The sequence below is a fragment of the Thermobia domestica genome, chromosome 9 (assembly GCF_964235325.1).
Source record: "Thermobia domestica chromosome 9, izTheDome1.hap1.1, whole genome shotgun sequence".
Classification (NCBI taxonomy): Eukaryota; Metazoa; Arthropoda; class Insecta; order Zygentoma; family Lepismatidae; genus Thermobia; species Thermobia domestica.
Window position 1 is genome coordinate 86773069 of NC_137462.1, and position 18391 is coordinate 86791459.

Consider the following 18391-nt stretch of genomic DNA (forward strand, 5'->3'; position numbering starts at 1 on the left):
TCAGGTTGATATGCAAACTGGTTTCGAAATTACACGCCCAACTGTAATTTCAAAATTGACCAAAACTGTGTGAGAAACATTTGTTCGATTGCTTTGCAGCTGACATGAAGGACCTAGGACATTAACCACGGATAACACTATAGATCTTTTAAAGATATATATCTTTTATTTCGAAAAATTCAAAATCTTGATTTGATTTTCTGAAAAAATCCATACTTTAAAAAGATCATTTAAAAAATATTCGGATTATAAAGAATGTGTCCCCAAGTTTTATTTTGGGATCAGAATGGGATCATCTGTTATGAGTTTCCACTACCAAACATAAAGATGAAAATCACTTTAAGTTCTTGTAAAATGGATGGAAATAATTTTGTGGCAAGGATGCGACGCAAAGCTACCACTGCACTAGTCAGCAAGCCAATGTTCATCCATTTATCGACTGTAAAACGATGCCAGAGGGGAAATGAAGCAAGGGAGCGTGCAATTCCTGGTGACTGTCTATTCTCTATACATGTAATGGTCAAATGATACAGAACTATTCTTTTCGGTATACAAAAGAATAGCTTCTCCCCAAATATTACCCCCCCCCCCTCTTTCCCAAGCAAAGAAATTAAAACTCGCTTCTGTTTGTAGTGTACTATAACGGGGAAACAAAAACAAAATTTATCAGTTATGTTATACGTTTTGAGTGTCCCGAACACAACACTACCGGTGTGTACAGCTTCCAGCAGAAACTTATTATATTCTGAGAGATCAATTTAGAATAAAAATGATATACAACTACTCTGGTGGATCTAGTGTTCACTGCAGTGCTCGCTCACTGCACAAAAATAATTTTTTAAACTTGTGTTTCATAAAGCTGATTTTGGCATAGGGGCTGAATGGCATTTTGCTGGAACAATTCATGGGAAGGGCCTTGTAATGGGTTGGTTGCACAGTCAAGACTTTGACAGCCGAAGCAAGTCATGCAGCATCCATATAATAATATAATTCTTCACTGCAGCAGCGGCAAACTTTACTGGAATGCATTTTACATTTGACAGTCAAAAAAATTTCACCGAGTCAGCAACATTCCTGGAAGTCCAAATCAACCCATCCAGCCACCTGGCTGAAAATGACTTACAAGTTCGTGGCCTACTGCTGGGATTCAATATGGTGTTGGCCCACCCTTAGCCTTGATGACAGCTTTCACTCTCGCAGGCATACTTTCAATCAGGTGCTGGAAGGTTTCTTGGGGGATGGCAGCCCATTCTTCACGGAGTGCTGAACTGAAGAGAGGAATCGATGTTGGTCGGTGAGGCCTGGCATGAAGTCGGCGTTCCAAAACTTCCCAAAGGTGTTCTATAGGATTCAAGTCAGGACTCAATGCAGGCCAGTCCATTACAGGGATGTTATGGTCGTGTAACCATTCCGCTATAGACCGTGCAGTATTAACAGGTGCTCGATCGTGTTGAAAGATGCAATCGCCATCCCCGAATTGCTCTTCAACAGTGAGAAGCAAGAAGGTGCTTAAAACATCAATGTAGGCCTACGCTGAGAAAGTGCCACGCAAAACAACAAGGGGTGCAAACCCCCTCGAAGAAAAACACGACCACAACATAACACCACCACCTCTGAATTTTACTGTTGGCACTACATACACTGACAGATGACGTTCACCGGGCATTCGCCATACCCACACCCTGCCATCGGATCGCCACATTGTGTACCGTGATTCGTCACTCCACACAACGTTTTTCCACTGTTCAATCGTTCAATGTTTACGCTCCTTACACCAAGCGAGGCGTCGTTTGGCATTTACCTGCGTCATGTGTGGCTTATGAGCAGCCGCTCCACCATGGAACCCAAGTTTTCTCATCTCACGCCTAACTGTCGTAGTACTTGAAGTGGATCCTGGTGCAGTTTGGAATTCCTGTGTGATGGCCTGGATAGATGTCTGCCTATTACACTTTACGACCATCTTCAACTGTCGGCGGTCTCTGTCAGTCAACAGACGAGGTCGGCTTGTACGCTTTTGTGTTGTTCGTGTCCCTTCACGTTTCCACTTCACTATCACATCAGACACAGTGGACCTAGAGATGTTTAGGAGTGTGGAAATCTCGCGTACAGACTTCTGACACAAGTGACACCCAATCACCTGACCACGTTCGAAGTCCGTGAGTTCCGCGGAGCGCCCCATTCTGCTTTCTCACGATGTCTAATGACTACTGAGGTCGCTGATAATGAGTACCTGGCAGTAGGTGGCAGCACAATGCACCTAATATGAAAAGTGTATGTTTTGAGGGTGTCCGAATACTTTGATCACATAGTGTATATACACAAAAGCAATCAACAATAAGAATTGGTTATAGTCGAGATTAATCAGCTTCGTGTTGCCACTTCCCTCTATTTTCTATCCAATAGTTCGTGCCTAACAGGACTGCACTGAAGAAAGAAAGAAAAAAATCGTGATGCTGCTCCTGCTTGGTGTTCCTTGATTATAGAAATAAAATGCGGAAAAACAGGGGAAAAAAAATAAGCCAAAAGGTGATGACATTGAAAAAGGTATAACCAAAACACAGTTAGGAGTTTATATTTCTTTGCAAAACAAGCTCATTTGGGCATTTTAGCAAAAACTACAATTTCTAGCTCTACTCGTAATGTTCCACCATGGAAACATCAGCAGTAATCTTATTTGAAGCTCCTTTATTTGTCTTCTGAAATTATTTTAAGCCCACGCCGGACAAAAGACCAGTAAGACTGCCAACAAGATTTTAATCTCTCATTTGGTCAATATCGTACACATATGAGAAAAATAAGTCTAAGATATTATAAAAAATATGTAAACACTGCATATACAATGTATATTATAAATGCAACTGTAGCAATTTTATAGTTAAAAGTTACGAAATGTGAGATTCAAATCAATTCCTTTCAACCTTCTGTACCGAAAAAAAAAAATCCTTTTGCTTTGTAATATGCAAATAATTGGTACGAAGGCCATTATTTTGATAACCAGTCTCGTTCGAGAGCATGCCATCAAGAAATACATAATTTGCGAAAAAGCCGGCCAGTGGCGAGTTCCTTCAAGACAGTTCTCACGAAGATGAGACATTGTGGTGGGGAGCGGCCTATACTGTGGAAGTCGGTCTGTGTACTCGCCAACTGCACCGGATTCAATTTCCAGTCGTGGTTCGGAACACACGTTAATTGTAGGTTCCGTCCTTCATAACCTCAATGTTGAAGAACGCACACCACATCACATACACAATTTACGAGACACTTAAGAACGTAGAAGTCTTAACATTCAAAACTTGACTGTTATATATATATTTAATTTTTTTTCTACAATTTTTACATGACGCATCTGCATCCATCACGATATATTTTTTCCTTCAGGTTTCCAAAAATGATTACGTCGTTCCCTTCCTTCAATTGTAAAATTTAAATACTACAGATTAAGTTATACTTTAGATGATATGCAAATCTATCTATTAAAATGCTACAACAGCACTTAAGAGCGCCTGAGCTTTAACCTATAACTTTTGCTTTCAAGTCTTTCATTTACGGTTATGTGTGATTTCACGTTTAACAGAGGCAAACACTTTAAGTATTTGTACTTTAAATACTCTAAATTAGTTAACTATATCTTTTTCATAAAGTCTATGGTATAAAATTATTGTTCAAAGCCTTTGTATTTTAATAAGCCTTCTCTAAAATCAATGCATGTGAATTGTGCTTCCACCTTCCGAGTTCTTTTAAACTATATGTTGAGGACGTTTATATGTTTGTGGTCAATCCTTTCGACAATATCTCGGAAACTACAGGCTCTAGAAAAATGACGTTTTCACTGATCGATTGGAAATTTTGCGTAGATTGTCCAGTTCTAATTAAATATTTAAGAAAAAACATGGCCATTATTTCTTTATTACATTTTTTAGGGTACACTCTAAGCGTTGAAATTAAAAAAAAAAAAAAACTGAAGCAACATATCCTATGCGTTATACATTCCAACACCACATTGTTGTATATTAGGGTGGAGTGAAATAGTGGTCAAAAAAATTTTTTTGGAATTAATTTTTCTAATAGGGCGGAAAAGTTGCCTTACCATTAGAGTACTGTATCAGAAAAATATTAGTCTCGTTAATTAATTCCTTTGGGTGCCACACGGGACTTGAAATTTGGCCGAAATCCAATATTTTTATCCGTATTGGTAAAAGGGACAAAATTATTTTTTTCTGTATTATTTTTTCTAATAGAGAGAAAAAGTTGCCTTACCATTAGAGTACTTTGCCACAGAAATATTAGTCTCCTGAGTCATTTCCTTTGGGTGCTATACGGACTTGAAGTTTGGCTGAAATATGTATTTTTAACAGTATTGTGCAATGAGGCAATATCTGTTCGGAAAAGTTGTTATACAACAATATTGTATCATAGAAACCTCACTCCTCTGAGTCAGTTCCTTTTAGTGTTATAGATATAGAGGGCTCGAAAAGTTAGTTGTAACGTACTTATATTTTTTTACTTTATACTTGAATAAAAAATGAAACTAAGCATCTTACATATATGCTATATTCGAATACATTTTTATAATTATTACAAATATTACACAAGTTTCATAACATCAACTTTTTGTTTCTTATCTTAGTTTGAAAATCAGTTGGAAAATCTTTATGAACATATGTGAACAAACATAAAAAAGAACACTACCTTGTACGTAAAATTGGACTAGATTTATGTGTAGTCTGTATTACCCTACGTATATACTTGACTACAGGCATCATTGATAAATACTGTATATTAACCCGGGAAAGCCCGGTGTCCCCTACAGGGGACAGCAGTTTAAATGTCAATTATTATTAACCTGAGGGGAGTATTTCGGTTATGTTTGGAGTTTTGGAAAGTATCTAGTCTGAAGGTCACCTGGCACTATTGTGCGACTTCAGATCCACCTAGCGGCAGAGATATGAAGTACAGAATTGCGCCTTCTGCGGCCTGAGTGGCAGTTTGCCCACTTCACTGCATGAAAATGGCTGCCAAGAAAGGAAACAGATAACTATATTTTTTAAAACTCATGATTCATTATCTTGAAACATTCATGTTCACATATGAAATGTAAGGTTTGGTTACAAATGAATAAAAGTACTTATAATTTTGCAAAAAGAAGAAGGGGACACTGGGCACTGCACGTACATAATCTCTTTTTTTGTGTAATTTCCGATTTTGAGACCATAGTTTGAATATATTATGTCGTAGATTTCTGACACTGTATACAAAATAGATACTGATACTTTGCTTATTATATACTAAGTTTGATTTACGTCCAGTTTTCTTCAAAGGCGAAAAAGGCCTTTGAGAACGGTTCTTGTCTACAGAAAGGTTTTCAAGATGAATTTATCTAACTACTACATAACAATGTAAATCATTGTTGTAAGTAAAGTAAAAAGTAAACAAAAATTATAAAAATTCAATTGTATTGTTGAAGTTTACATAACCAAACCAAAACCTAATCAAATCTCCCTAGCCCAATCTGTTTGATTACGTTTTCTATGTGTAAGTAAGTTGTGGTTTGTGATAATTTATGTGAAGCTAATTGTTTTTCAGCCTAAAGCACCATGAAATTGTAGAAATCCACTCAGATTTGACTATAAACTGTGGTCTCTGCCCCCGAACAGGCTATTTGATTGCTTTTGAACCCTAGCACAGAGCTCAGTAGCGCAAGCTACCGTATCACGAAATCTGGATCTAGGTCCAATTCTTGTTTTGGGTATGGAGTCTAGGTTACCGCAAAGCCTTGGAGCTTACAATATTTATTTAGATAACATTTTCACAACATTGCCACTTATTGAAAATTTGTCAATGCATTCAATATATAGGGGAGTCGACAGATTAGATGAAAATGCACACTCAATGCGAATTGCTTTCCAAGGAAACAAATGGTGGTTCCCTCTATTCGCGTTTGGTGTGGATTCCATTCCAATAATGCATGGCTAATGCTAAAAGAATTGGCCAAGGTTAAAAAGTAACTTATCAATTTCGTAGACTGATTATTAAAATTTACTGCGGTATTTATATGGAACCACCTGTGAAGAATGTCACTTGTAGTGCACCATTAGATCAACGAGTTCCGAATGGCGTTCGCCTCAACTCTCAACAGAAGTGCGCACAAAAGAGGTGTTGTTTGTGCGAAAAACACACAAGATTAATGTGTGAAAATGTGAGATTGGGTTACATGTTCGTTGTTTGTATGATTTTCACAGCCAAAAGTAAACAGTAGAGTCACTATTGTAATTTGCGTTCTGTAATGCTATTGTTTTACCTTGCTTTTGGGCAGCGTATTGACATGTTATAACCAGAATATCCGTATTTAATATTTTGCATTTTGTATAGTTATTCTATGTATAAGTGATATTTGTGTTCATTTATATTTTATTTACAATAAAACCTGTATCTTTTAAGTCAATAGTCGTTTCAATATATGCCTATTGTATTTCTAATGCCCAGTGTTCCCTACAGGGGACACCCCTATTTCTCCGGCATTGGGTACACGTATGGAATTATTTTCCTCATAATCTCGATTTAGTGTTTATAAAGGACGCAAAAAACACGAAAATTATTCAATACCCACTTTGTAGTAAGTATGGGCTTTCCCGGGTTAATATTAGAGAAGTTACTGAGGCGATTTTTCATTCTTGTCTGTTTGAATACAAGCTAGGAAAGCTTTATAATATGATATGTGGAAAACAGATAACAAAAATACACCACCCAGTACAAACATAAGATATAGGTTTTTGTGTGTAGTGTATGTTACAATAGACATCTTCACACAATTTTTAGATTAATTGCAAATATAAGAAAAGTCATGTAATGACATGAACATTTCTGATCTCAGTTTGAAAATAACGTAGGAAATCTTAATATACAAATAATATGTGAAAACATGACAAAATACATTACTTTCTATTCTTGAAAATGAGTTAGGAAAATTTCATATCAAAATAATATGTGGAGATACATGTCAACATACATTACACTGTAGAAAACTCTTACTTTGTGTTGAAGATAGGCATACGTCTTCGGGATTCGAGTCTTGCGCTTATGTATCTATCTCGTGCACTTACACGACAAACACAAGACGATGCTTCTGTCACCAATTTTACACATCGTTCTACAGCTTGACTAAGGCATGGAATATTCGGAATTTCAATATGTGTGGTATTACCTTGAATGACTCTATGAATATTCGCAGCAATGAGATCCATAATAAGTGTGTGTGTGTGGGGGGGGGGGGGGGGAGTTATAGCCAAATCTGTCCAGTTTGAGTTCTGTACAGTCTTCAGCTTTGAGTAATAGAATGTCGTAATTTCTGGTTCCAGGCATTTGCGAGGTTTTGCCTTAAGGACTCGTCGAAACCCCAGTTCTCTGATATGTTTCTTCTCATCTGTCATCATAGAGAGAAGAGTGTTTTCAGAATGTGCAAAGTATCCATTTCTTTGAAGTACAGTGTCAATGACAGCCTTGTACTTTTCAGGAAGGAAGCGCGATAACTGAATTATTTTGAAGAAATGTCTTGATCCATCTGTGCCAAAAAGTTTCTGTTTTATGCTGAACCAAACTGGCGCATACACTTTTACAACAAACTGAGAGAACACTTTTAATTCTTCTGAAGGGTTTGGTGTAGCTACATACAATCGAGTGGTTCTGTTTGCTGTAGGAACCCACCTGACGTGCGAAATGTTTCCTGGATAGCTTTTTCCCAAAGAATCAGGAAAATGTCCATTTGAAACAGCCCTGCAAATCTCATACAAATATTTCTGATCCGCACTGAGATCATTATAATTCTCGAAAGCTGAAAGATGGCTTTCAATTACATCTTATTCCACAACTGGTTGGTTTTCACAATTTAATAATGATCTTCCAATCTGTCCAGAAAATGCATGGGGACCTGTTGTCTTACCATCAATGATTCTAGCAATTGTCTTAAAGGGAGCTCATTTAAGTGCAGCAGACAAACCAACCATTACAAAAGTCTCTGAACAGACTCTTCTAAACGTCGTATTATTCCACCCTTTCTGCCAGTATTTGTAGGTCCTTGTATTTGTAGCACGAAAATTTGACATGTTGTCAGTCTACGTATTGTAAAATGCTTTGGCAGAATGAAAACACATACTCTCCATTTCAATTCTTTTTAGTTCAAGTTTCTAAGACAATTATTTGGCAGGATATCAACCATTCCTCTAGTCTCCTTGCTCGCCAACCTAAAAGTTGGAAAATTTTGCGGAAGGAAAGGGTTAACCATGCTGGTGGCACCCAAAGGTAATATATTTCAACGAAAATAAATATTGATTTTTAAAATACTTACTAAGGAGCAATAATCCCGCACTATTAGAATACCGATGCGCAACAATTTTTCACTCCACCCTATTGTATATGTCTCAGGCGTTTGTTTCAAGGCCAAATAATAATGAAAAAAGGAAGGATAACCATTTCTCGAGTCTAAGATAAATCTGTATTTTTTGAGAGTTTTGCCCAATGAACACCATATATAACTGATATTATAATTAATTGTATATGTAATGTATTTTCTTATTACATACTGCATGCAAGAAGAAAGAAAAACACTGGTCATACATGAATTAGAAACTCCAACCGGAAGTAGGCTCAACTCTTGCAAACGGTGCGAGATATTGAAAAAAATACTCCCCTTTATGATACTCCTTGCCGATTTTTTAAAATCGTCTTTCACTTGTGTTTGTAAAGGGACATGTACATATGTTGTGAGGAATGAGAAGGAGATTTATGCTCATATGCGAATGATGCGCTGGGCAGAGAGCGCAGGTTCAGCTAGTTTCTGTATTAAATTACCTGAAAATTAGAATTCGAAAGCTAGCACAAATAAATGTTACGCAGCAACGTACTACAGAAACAGACTGTAATAAAAAAAATGAATGAAAGATTTGGATATATGAACGAATGTTGATAAATATGAAATAAATCATATTGCGGTCAATACTTAATATCTGACGTTATTGCTATAAAAATTATAAAACTAAAATTCTGCTCCATTTTTTTTCACGTTTGAGAAATGTCTTTTGACCAACAACTTATACAGTGTTATAATTTCTAGGATAAAAATCTATTATACTGAAATAACAGTACGTATACAATTTTTAGGACACATATTTTCCGTAATAAACAATTCACAAATGTAATATTTGTAATTTTATTCCTTTTTTTTGGGGGGGGGGAATACACCTCTGCTTAAATTTTGATTCTTGATATGTGAATACCACACAAATTACATCACTTACATAGAAGATAAAATACTTTGGTCATATTATTATGATCTCTCCCACATGAAAATAAAGTCGCCGTTGTTTAATATAAGATCTACACTTAAGCTGAAGAACCCTGCAAATCAATTTATTATAGCACCTTAGCGCCAATTAAATAATTTAAATAACTGAATATTCTTTGAAAATTACCCTTGATTTAGCTCTCTGAAAGACTTGATTCTCCATTTCAATGCTGTTCTTCGCATTAGACATTCCAGATGAACGGATAGCTTCATCTCTGAAATACAGAAGGATTTATTATTAACTACACAATATATACCTATGTGAAGGATTGGACTTCTTTTGCCATACATTCTTTTGGTCGCATGGAAAAAAACTATTCACTCTACTCTTGCTTTACATATAATAGTATAGTATGTTAGGCAGGTAAATTACACAACCAGCTCCCAGTTAAAACAGTAAAGGAATATAAACAATATAATCCATTAGAAGATTGAAAATCTTGACAATCTTCAAGGCAAGATTTAAAAATGTTGCAAGTACCGTAAAATATCAAAGATTTTTTTTCTTTCTTTAAAGGCAGCGAATAGTCTTAGATTCATGTTTTAACAAACATATTTCATATTCGAACTTAAACAGTTAGCTGAGATGATGAAAATTGAAACCACTGACAGGGCCGGATTTCCCAATAGGCCCGGGCCTATGGGCGCAAGCTCCCAGGGCGCGCACGGCCGAGAGGAAAAAAATAAAAAAATATCTAGAAATAAAAATAAATAGCCATGACTTAAAATAGGCCTGATATAATTTTTAATAAAGGTTTTTAGGAAAGTAACTTTAACCAGACTAGGGGGCGGAAAACACTATTGGGCCTAGGGGCACCAAAATGCCAAATCCGGCCTTGACCACTGATCCGTAAATTACATAACGGTCTGGCGTACCATATTGGTGCGATACCCACTACACTACAAAATTATTTTTCTGAACAGCCACACATCTTTCAATCTTGAGGTCTGTAGTGCTCATATATCTCAGACTACAAGCAATATACTATAACTCTTGTTATGCTTGGACCCAGTAGCTTATATACCAAGTTCAATGTTTGTTTCTCCTTTACAAATCCACAGCGATCCTTTGGTATTCTTCTAAGTAGCTCCAGGAAAGAGATCGTAGGATATTTAGAATTTCTTTTTTTTATTCATTAATTTTTTTGTAAAGGATACGTACAAGGTGAACCATGGTGGCTGTGAGGAAACATTCTAAATGGTCTTCTTGTGTCTCTGGTTGCATATCATTCAGATCATCGAATTATTTCACGGTTTACACTGAAATTGAATATCCAGGACTAAATAAGTAAATTTTCTGTAACTCGCAACACCGCGAATATTATTATTTGTGATTAGGTTTAGAAAGGATTTTTGTTTTAATTGGCCTTCACTATTCCCATAGCAGTCCTTTTTTTTTTTAATAAAGCTTTTACTTTTTTTATCGTAAATACTTATTATAAGTCGAACTTCTTATCTGAAATAATAAAACATTAGTACCAAACAATAATTATACAGTAGCGTAATATCTCTGAATGCAATTAAACATATTCGGCCTATCTCTTTATCTACAACAAACAAGCCGATCTTCTGTAGCATCTAGATTTTTCACTTAATTTGCTCTTTCAAAACTTGAAGTTTTAACACCTTTCCGTACTCCTCAAGCTTCTTTAATCCTAAAGGTAACTATTCTTTGTATACAATCTTTCTCTTTTTTTCTTTCTTCTTGTTTCGATTCTTTTAGCTGTCATTTATATCTTCTGTCAGCAGTTATAGTGCTTGTTAACATCGCTTCAGTAACAGAAACTCTCGGAATACCTTTGTAAAATCTGATTCAATTTTCCCTGACTCTTCTGTGGAACACGGCAATTTCCCTGACTCTCAACATATTTTGAAGCATTTCCCTAATTTCCTTTGACACTCTTTGACTTTTAAGATCAGGTGAACTCTGTATTTTGCATAAACTTTATTCTTCCCGTACGAAGAACTATTATGTTAGCTGGCCCGGGAATCAACAGAGGCAATGCAAAAGGCCTTATTTATTTGTTCATTTCTTTATTTTAAAATATTTTGCGTAAGTGTTCTTCTTCCCCTGTGAACCTGGGCACTTTTGTTAAGTCATATATAAATCTGAATTTAATGAAAATTCATTATGAAAAAGTGCTGAACTGAGCCAGAAATCGAATCCAGGTAGTGCAGTGGTTAGCTTAACAGCACGATAAGTGGCCCCGAGTAGCGTAGATGATGACGCTCTTTTTGGTGCGAGTGGTACCGGGTTCGACTCCCAGTGGGGACCCTAAGTCGAAAAAGTGTAAAACTTCTTGAAGCCAGCCATTCTGAGAGATTTTCCTGGATTGTTCTCATTCATACCAGACAAATGCCGGCCGGGATGGTACCTAACAAAATGGTTCCAGGCAACTTCCTTTCTTCTTCTCAATTCCCCGGGTAGTATGATCCCCGAGAGATGCCATCCCTTATACGTGACGGTTAACATAGCGTTAGACGTAGAAAGCCCAGAAATCTGATTCCTAATCCTAACCAGCTCGGTTGGACTGGATTCCCGTCTGTGTCTCACTTGTTCACGCTGAATTTGCATTGAATTCTCACCTATAGGAAATATGGTGTAAGGAACATCGATTGCTTCCTCCCATTTTCCATATAATAATCGAAAAGAGCTGAAAATATTTGATTTGATTTTCAGTTTAGCATCCCTTTTAGCAGCGAGGCTATATGAGACATGATCCTACAACTTAAGGTGGGATCCGAACCACATGCGCTCCTGCCGGGAATCGAACCTGGATCTCCCTCGCTAAGGGCGCGTACGCTAACCCCTTCGTCACGAGGGGGACCAGCTGAGAATGTGATACGTAGTCATAGCATTCATAGATGATTAAGATAGTATCCCTACAATAGAATAAACTTAAACAGATCGGAATAGAAGATACAACGGAACCGTGGATCAAACAACAATGTACTGAGTAAGAAATAGACAAGGGAAAAGTGAACGGTTCCAACTGAAGTGTGGTCTGAAACAAGGCCATATATTACCTCCTATAATAATGAACGTTGTTATGTACGACGTATAAAAGCAAAGAAGAAACAAAAAGAACGGAAACGTTTACATTCCCAGACGAAGTAATAGTTCAGGTTGATATTAATGAAGTAAAAGACAACTGGATGTTCCTTACATCGATATACATGCATAATAATACGTTTCCCGTATAAGCCAAGAAAAAAATGGAACACTGCAATAAACATACCAACAGGACAAACAAAAGAGGAGAATGACTAAAGACGGCACAAGTGCTAAATACAGCCTCAAAAGTGACAGCAGATAGTCGAACGGGAGAAGAAATGAATTGAGTCAAGCATGACGTACTTCCGCCAGTATTCTCGGCATAATTTGTTTCCAGGGAGTTACAATGAAAAGTACCATATATATCCAACTGACAATGGTTACGTTTGTGTTGACCTGTAACATTACAATGAAAGAGAGAATAGTGATCTTCGTTTAAATTTCCGAAACAAGTAATATTACAAAATAAATAGATTAAAGGTAATAAAAGCAATAAAACTATCGCATGAAAAAAATCTGACTTAAGTACCAGATATGATTTCTTTACCTAGTCGCCATACTGTTTCGAACCGAAAATGCAGCTTTTGGAAGCTTGCAATTCTCTTATAACAGAGTGACGAAATTAGTTGACTCATCCATTACTGGGAGATTACTCCGAGGACGACGATACTAACAAAGTATGGAACATCAGATAAAGATAAGAAAATATCTTAGAAAGCTCAAATATTTTGTGCCCACCAACTTACGCTACGAAAACTTACTTAATGATAACAAGTGTATGAAACAGAATCTAAGCAACAAAGATGAGATGCATAAGTATCCTTGGAAAAAAGAAAATATCAAATAAGAATTAATAAAACCAAAAGAGCACTAAACGAAAGTTAACAAATTGAGAAAACAACCTATTTTCAACACACAAATTCCTCTATTAGTGTAAATTCAGTGTTATACAAAGTGAAAAACTGCATGACTGGATCGGGACTTGAACCCTGGATCTTCAGCATATTGATCATACCGATACGTTAGCCACCACGCCCAGACCAGCCATACACTCCCATTCTTGAAACTGCCGTTCTTTTACTCACTCAGACCACTTGTCTTGTACCACAACTACGTATTGTGCTTGGACTCCAGTGTCCACATTCAGAATATCACTAACGGTTGTATTACGTTAAAAAATTGAGGAAACAACCGGCTTTTAACATACCAATTACTCTATTGGTGCGAATTCAATGTTACACAAAGAGTGAAAATGTGCCTGACTGGACCGCGATCTTGAGCATATCATATGAGATGTGAAATAACGCCAAAATTAAATTTAAGCATCTTTTTTATAATAATAGCCGTACGATCGTAACAAAATTTCCATTAAAAAAAAAAAGGTTTGCAAGGCTATTTCTTTGCTTGAACCACTTTTTTTTTTTCGTATGATTTACAGCGATTGTAGAAGTTTTATTCTTTTATAAGAGAACACAGTGCTATTTACCTCAATATATCTACGGCGCTTTGTGATATTCCTGAATATACACTGTTGTTTTGAAGATCGGGAAAAGAGAAGGGTGGAAGAATGCTTTATTCTTTTTCTTTCTTTCGCTGCAGTCATCCAGCTTAGTAGTAAACGTTTAGGACCTTGAGTTCATTATCACTGGACACGACTAGTCTATATTAAGAAGAGTAGACCGCCAGTGATTTATAAAATGAAAAGTATTCTCCAACCTGAAAAGGTCGACCACCTCTGCTCTATTGTATATATATATATATATATATATATATATATAAAGGTTTAAAATTGGCCCTTTTAGCTGCAATTCTTTCCAAAGTATACCTGGCTCTTAACAGTGGTAGCTGTTGAAGTGTTAAAAATTACTGACGTTACTCGCTTGTACTCAAATTTGTAGTCACGATGAACTCAAATTTAATATATTTCCAGATTTCGGTATAGCTTTTTAGTTCGTAGAAAAATATACAAAAACCGAAAGAAAAAATTGGAGATGCACATACGGCTTGCTGGAATACTTCTTATACATATATTTAAACAATAGTCAGCAGCCATAATTATTTGTCTTACGATGCAGGACCGGCCAGTGACTGCATGCTGTCTATATGAAGAATGTCGTTAGCAATAGCACATTAGTGCGTAAAGGAAAAACGTCTTCACATGATATTGCTCTGTACCTGCACCCAAAGAAAGATGTGATTTGTGATTCTCAGATATTCCCTTAGGCACACACCCACCCACACACACATGAGGTTAAGTTAAAAATTATCCGCAATTTTGACATAACTCTTCTTCCATTATATATACTGACGTCTGTCCTCCTGTATTTTATTGTTATGCTGTCGTGATCATGCTATGAAAGTTTGATCCTAATTCCTCCATTTGTCTTCCTTTCGTTGCAGATAAATCATGGCCGCTCCATTAGAAGTTTCACCTAAGAGGAACAACAAGTAGTGATCCTTTTTTTGTGGTCGGAAGGTGTATCAGGGGCCGCAATCCATCAAAGACTTGCGGCACAATAGTGTCTTGCCGCAACGGAGTGTCTACGAATGGATTGAAGAATTCAAATACTGTCGCACAAGAAGCAGCCGGACGACTAGTTACCCTCGTATATACATACACACGCATACATTGTTATCTCATGTGTACGTTCAATAAAATAAACATCGAACCCAAGACAAGAGATCATTTCTAAATAAACTTCCAGCTTTCTTTCTTTACTTCAGTTTTCATTGGTTAGAACTTGACTTAAGGCCTGCATTGTTCGTTGAAACATGGCGTCCGAACTTGTCTGAAACAAGGATGTATATCAGCCCTCTGGAATTTCTCTGATGTAGGACTACCTGTTATGCACTGTTGGTTATCAGTAGCACTCTACAAAATCACACGTGCCGTTGGGCCGCTATGACATTCGACAATGTACGGTGGAACACAGTCCACCTCCACAGCCTCTACCACTTATGCAGTATCTGGTTTTCGAACTGTCCACGGATATTTTTTAAGTGCATAATCCATCATGAAGTCAAGAAACGGGTACTACGCAGCCCGAGAAATGAACTATTTTTTATGACAAAAAATAACGTAATTTCTCACACAAGTGTTTACTCCCTAACTCATATTCTAGCCAAAATATGTCCGAATCAAGTTTATTTTTTCAATTTTTAAATTTATAAACTGAACACTATTTTTCTTTCGCCATTTCAGAAAGAAACAAAAGGTCATAGTAAAACAATATTTCTGGGTCAAGCTATGAAATAACTATACATTTAAAAAAAAAAAAAAAAAAAAAAAATCCTTACCACAAAGATTGATACAAGAGGAGAGGACAAGGAATATTTGGAAAACTGTGTTTTCGCTGGTTATCTAATATCAGAAAAGTAAGCTTAGATCCTGCATGTCGAATGTTCACGGAGTCGCTTTATTTTCATATGGCACAATACGTCGAAGTGCACATGGCTTCTCTGTCATAAATTCTGCGGCCAGTCTCCAGTAATACGCCGTTTAGTCCATGGTGGATTGATATGTATTATTGAGAAGCAAAAGATGTCCTTAAAGGGAAAAGTGCGGTTATCGAGAAGATTTATTACAACTACAGGAGGACGTCGATAATCCGAACGCGGTCCCTAGAAGCTTTTTACATTTTATCTTAACGCTAGAGATAAACCAACAATAGTGTGTCCATCGACGTTGTGTAGTGTGTGTTTTTCAAAAGTTCATTCATATGTAATTGTTTGTCATACATATTTTATTTTTATTTTCTCTTAGGCCTATAAGTTTTAAGTGTGACTTACAAGATCAGTGTAATTTAGTGTACGAGCAAATTATTCAGAAACATTAAATGTAAGTAGCCTTACGTACGGCATTGTAATTACTGTAAGTACTGAATAACCACTATATCGATAGTAGAGCATACCGTACAGTACATTTAAGCCTAAATGGCAGTTTCTTGGTCATTTTCGAAAATCCGAACTACCTATGGTTCCCATTAGTTCGGATTTTCGACTTCCTACTGTATATAATACCAAGAGAAAATCTCTCTATTTTGAAAGAAAAGGCTACGACGACGCTTTTCTTCTTTTACCGGATGTTTTTTCTGTCTCAATCCAGTAAGTATAGGCTTTCTCTAACTGTTCCTTCGTACATTTCGTAGGTTATTTTTGGTGGAGAAGGGGCGTATGGCGAACTACTACTCTGCTCACAACTGCTATCTTTTGGAGAATGAGTTCACGCATTCGCTACACAAGATTCTTCGCGATGGTCACTGTCACTACTCTCACTGTCAATCTCATTCTCATCTGCTAGACACTCGTCTATAACTAACGTTTGATATTCTTCGAATACCGTATCGTTATTTACTAATAAGCGTCTGATGCGTTCAAAAGCATTACGATCTTCTCGACGGGGATTATCATCGGACGTCCCAAACTCACGAACTAATAACGCTCCCAATACTTGGAGATTCATGTTCACGAACAGGACCCAAATACCTTCTACACTTCAAGCACTACAACACAAAACGTCAATTTATAACACTTATTTACCAGGAAGTGAACGACCTAGGTCACATTAAACTTCGCACTAGTCACTCTCTTGTCTCTATATTTTCATCTACTTGCTGCTAACGCACGTCAGTTATTCATATCGCGCAGTCTCTCTCTGTTAGCACAGAATGTTGTCGATGGCTCTGTACTACCTGGTCTGACCTCTATCGTTTGTAACTTCTTTTTCTTACGCACAACTAGTTTGCATCTTGCCGCAGAGTTTATAATGATGTACATTTAAATTGCAATTGAAATGTAATGCAACAAAAAGCCACATTTACAATATTTTATACTACAATATGTTATAATATTAACCAATTAAGTCTATAAGTCACAGCATTATAATATCAGTCATTTATTCCGACATTTTTTTGTGTTGTCCAGTGTTCAAACCCCTACGTGCCAAAATTCCATCATTGTAGGCTTGCAATGCAATAAACAATCCATACGAATAAGAAACTGTCGTCAGCCTCAACCTAATTACCTTTGCATTTTTTATTCTTAAGGTTTATTTCATGGGTATGTGACATTTGTTTACCCATCTCTGTGCTCTTTCCTACCTGCTCGTTTTTTGTAATTCACAAGACAGTTACAATAGTACTTTTCACACCAATGAATTTCTGGTAAAATTTCAGTCTTAATTGATATACCACATGCTCCACTTTTCATTTAACATTTTGAATTCAAATTCAAGATGGCTACTTTCAAGATGGCGCCCATGATGTCCACATCCTCCACAATATAGCACCTCTTCTTATGTTCTTTGACATGCATTTCTTTCACCATTCGGGAGCGAAACGTGTGATTCTGCATATTTCTGTGTTATTAAGTCCCACTGTAGGCCCCAATTCTTCCGCCTCGCACGCTCGTCCATGTTGCCCTCAGCCGCTACAATTTTGCATATGGACATCTTTTTACATCCTCTTTCACATGTGATGCATCTCGTCCGGCAACTCGAGTACCCCATTCATACAGTTCCCTGGTAAGGTACACAGTGAATATGAACTTTTGCGTCTAAATAAATATGCAGGCAATACATGAAATCACCAGAAAAACTAGAAAAAATTACACTTTTAAACGGGCTGTATTTTGGAATAGCATAAAGTTGGGGGTTCATAAGTTTTGTAATGAATACTATTGCATGTAAAGAGTCTGTAGAAATATCTACAGCTATGATACAACTGGCACCATAATTTATGGGGTCCGAAAGTTGAAGTTTGTGATGTTGATGCCATTTTTGGAGCGTAATATCAAAGGAGGGCAAAGTGCTAAAAATTGCTGCTTATGTCACAAAGTAATTCTGTATGTGAATAAACTATTGAAAAAAAAAAATCATGACATATTACATGGAGAAAAAAGTGAGGACATAGTAAAAACGCGAAATCACGTGCGTGACGATGGTCGTAGCCCGGGAAAATTTTAATGTTTGGATATGTTTCATGCTAGATCTCAAAAACTAT

General features: G+C 36.7%; 1 protein-coding gene across 1 annotated transcript in view; it reads right to left on the reverse strand.

The window, feature by feature from the left end:
* MED15 (mediator complex subunit 15) overlaps positions 1-18391 on the reverse strand; it is a 215706-nt gene that overhangs the window by 190030 nt on the left and 7285 nt on the right. The window contains exon 2 of the mRNA XM_081771469.1: positions 9465-9552. Within this exon, the coding sequence (XP_081627595.1) occupies positions 9465-9552 (88 nt within the window). The remainder of the gene's footprint in view (positions 1-9464; positions 9553-18391) is intronic.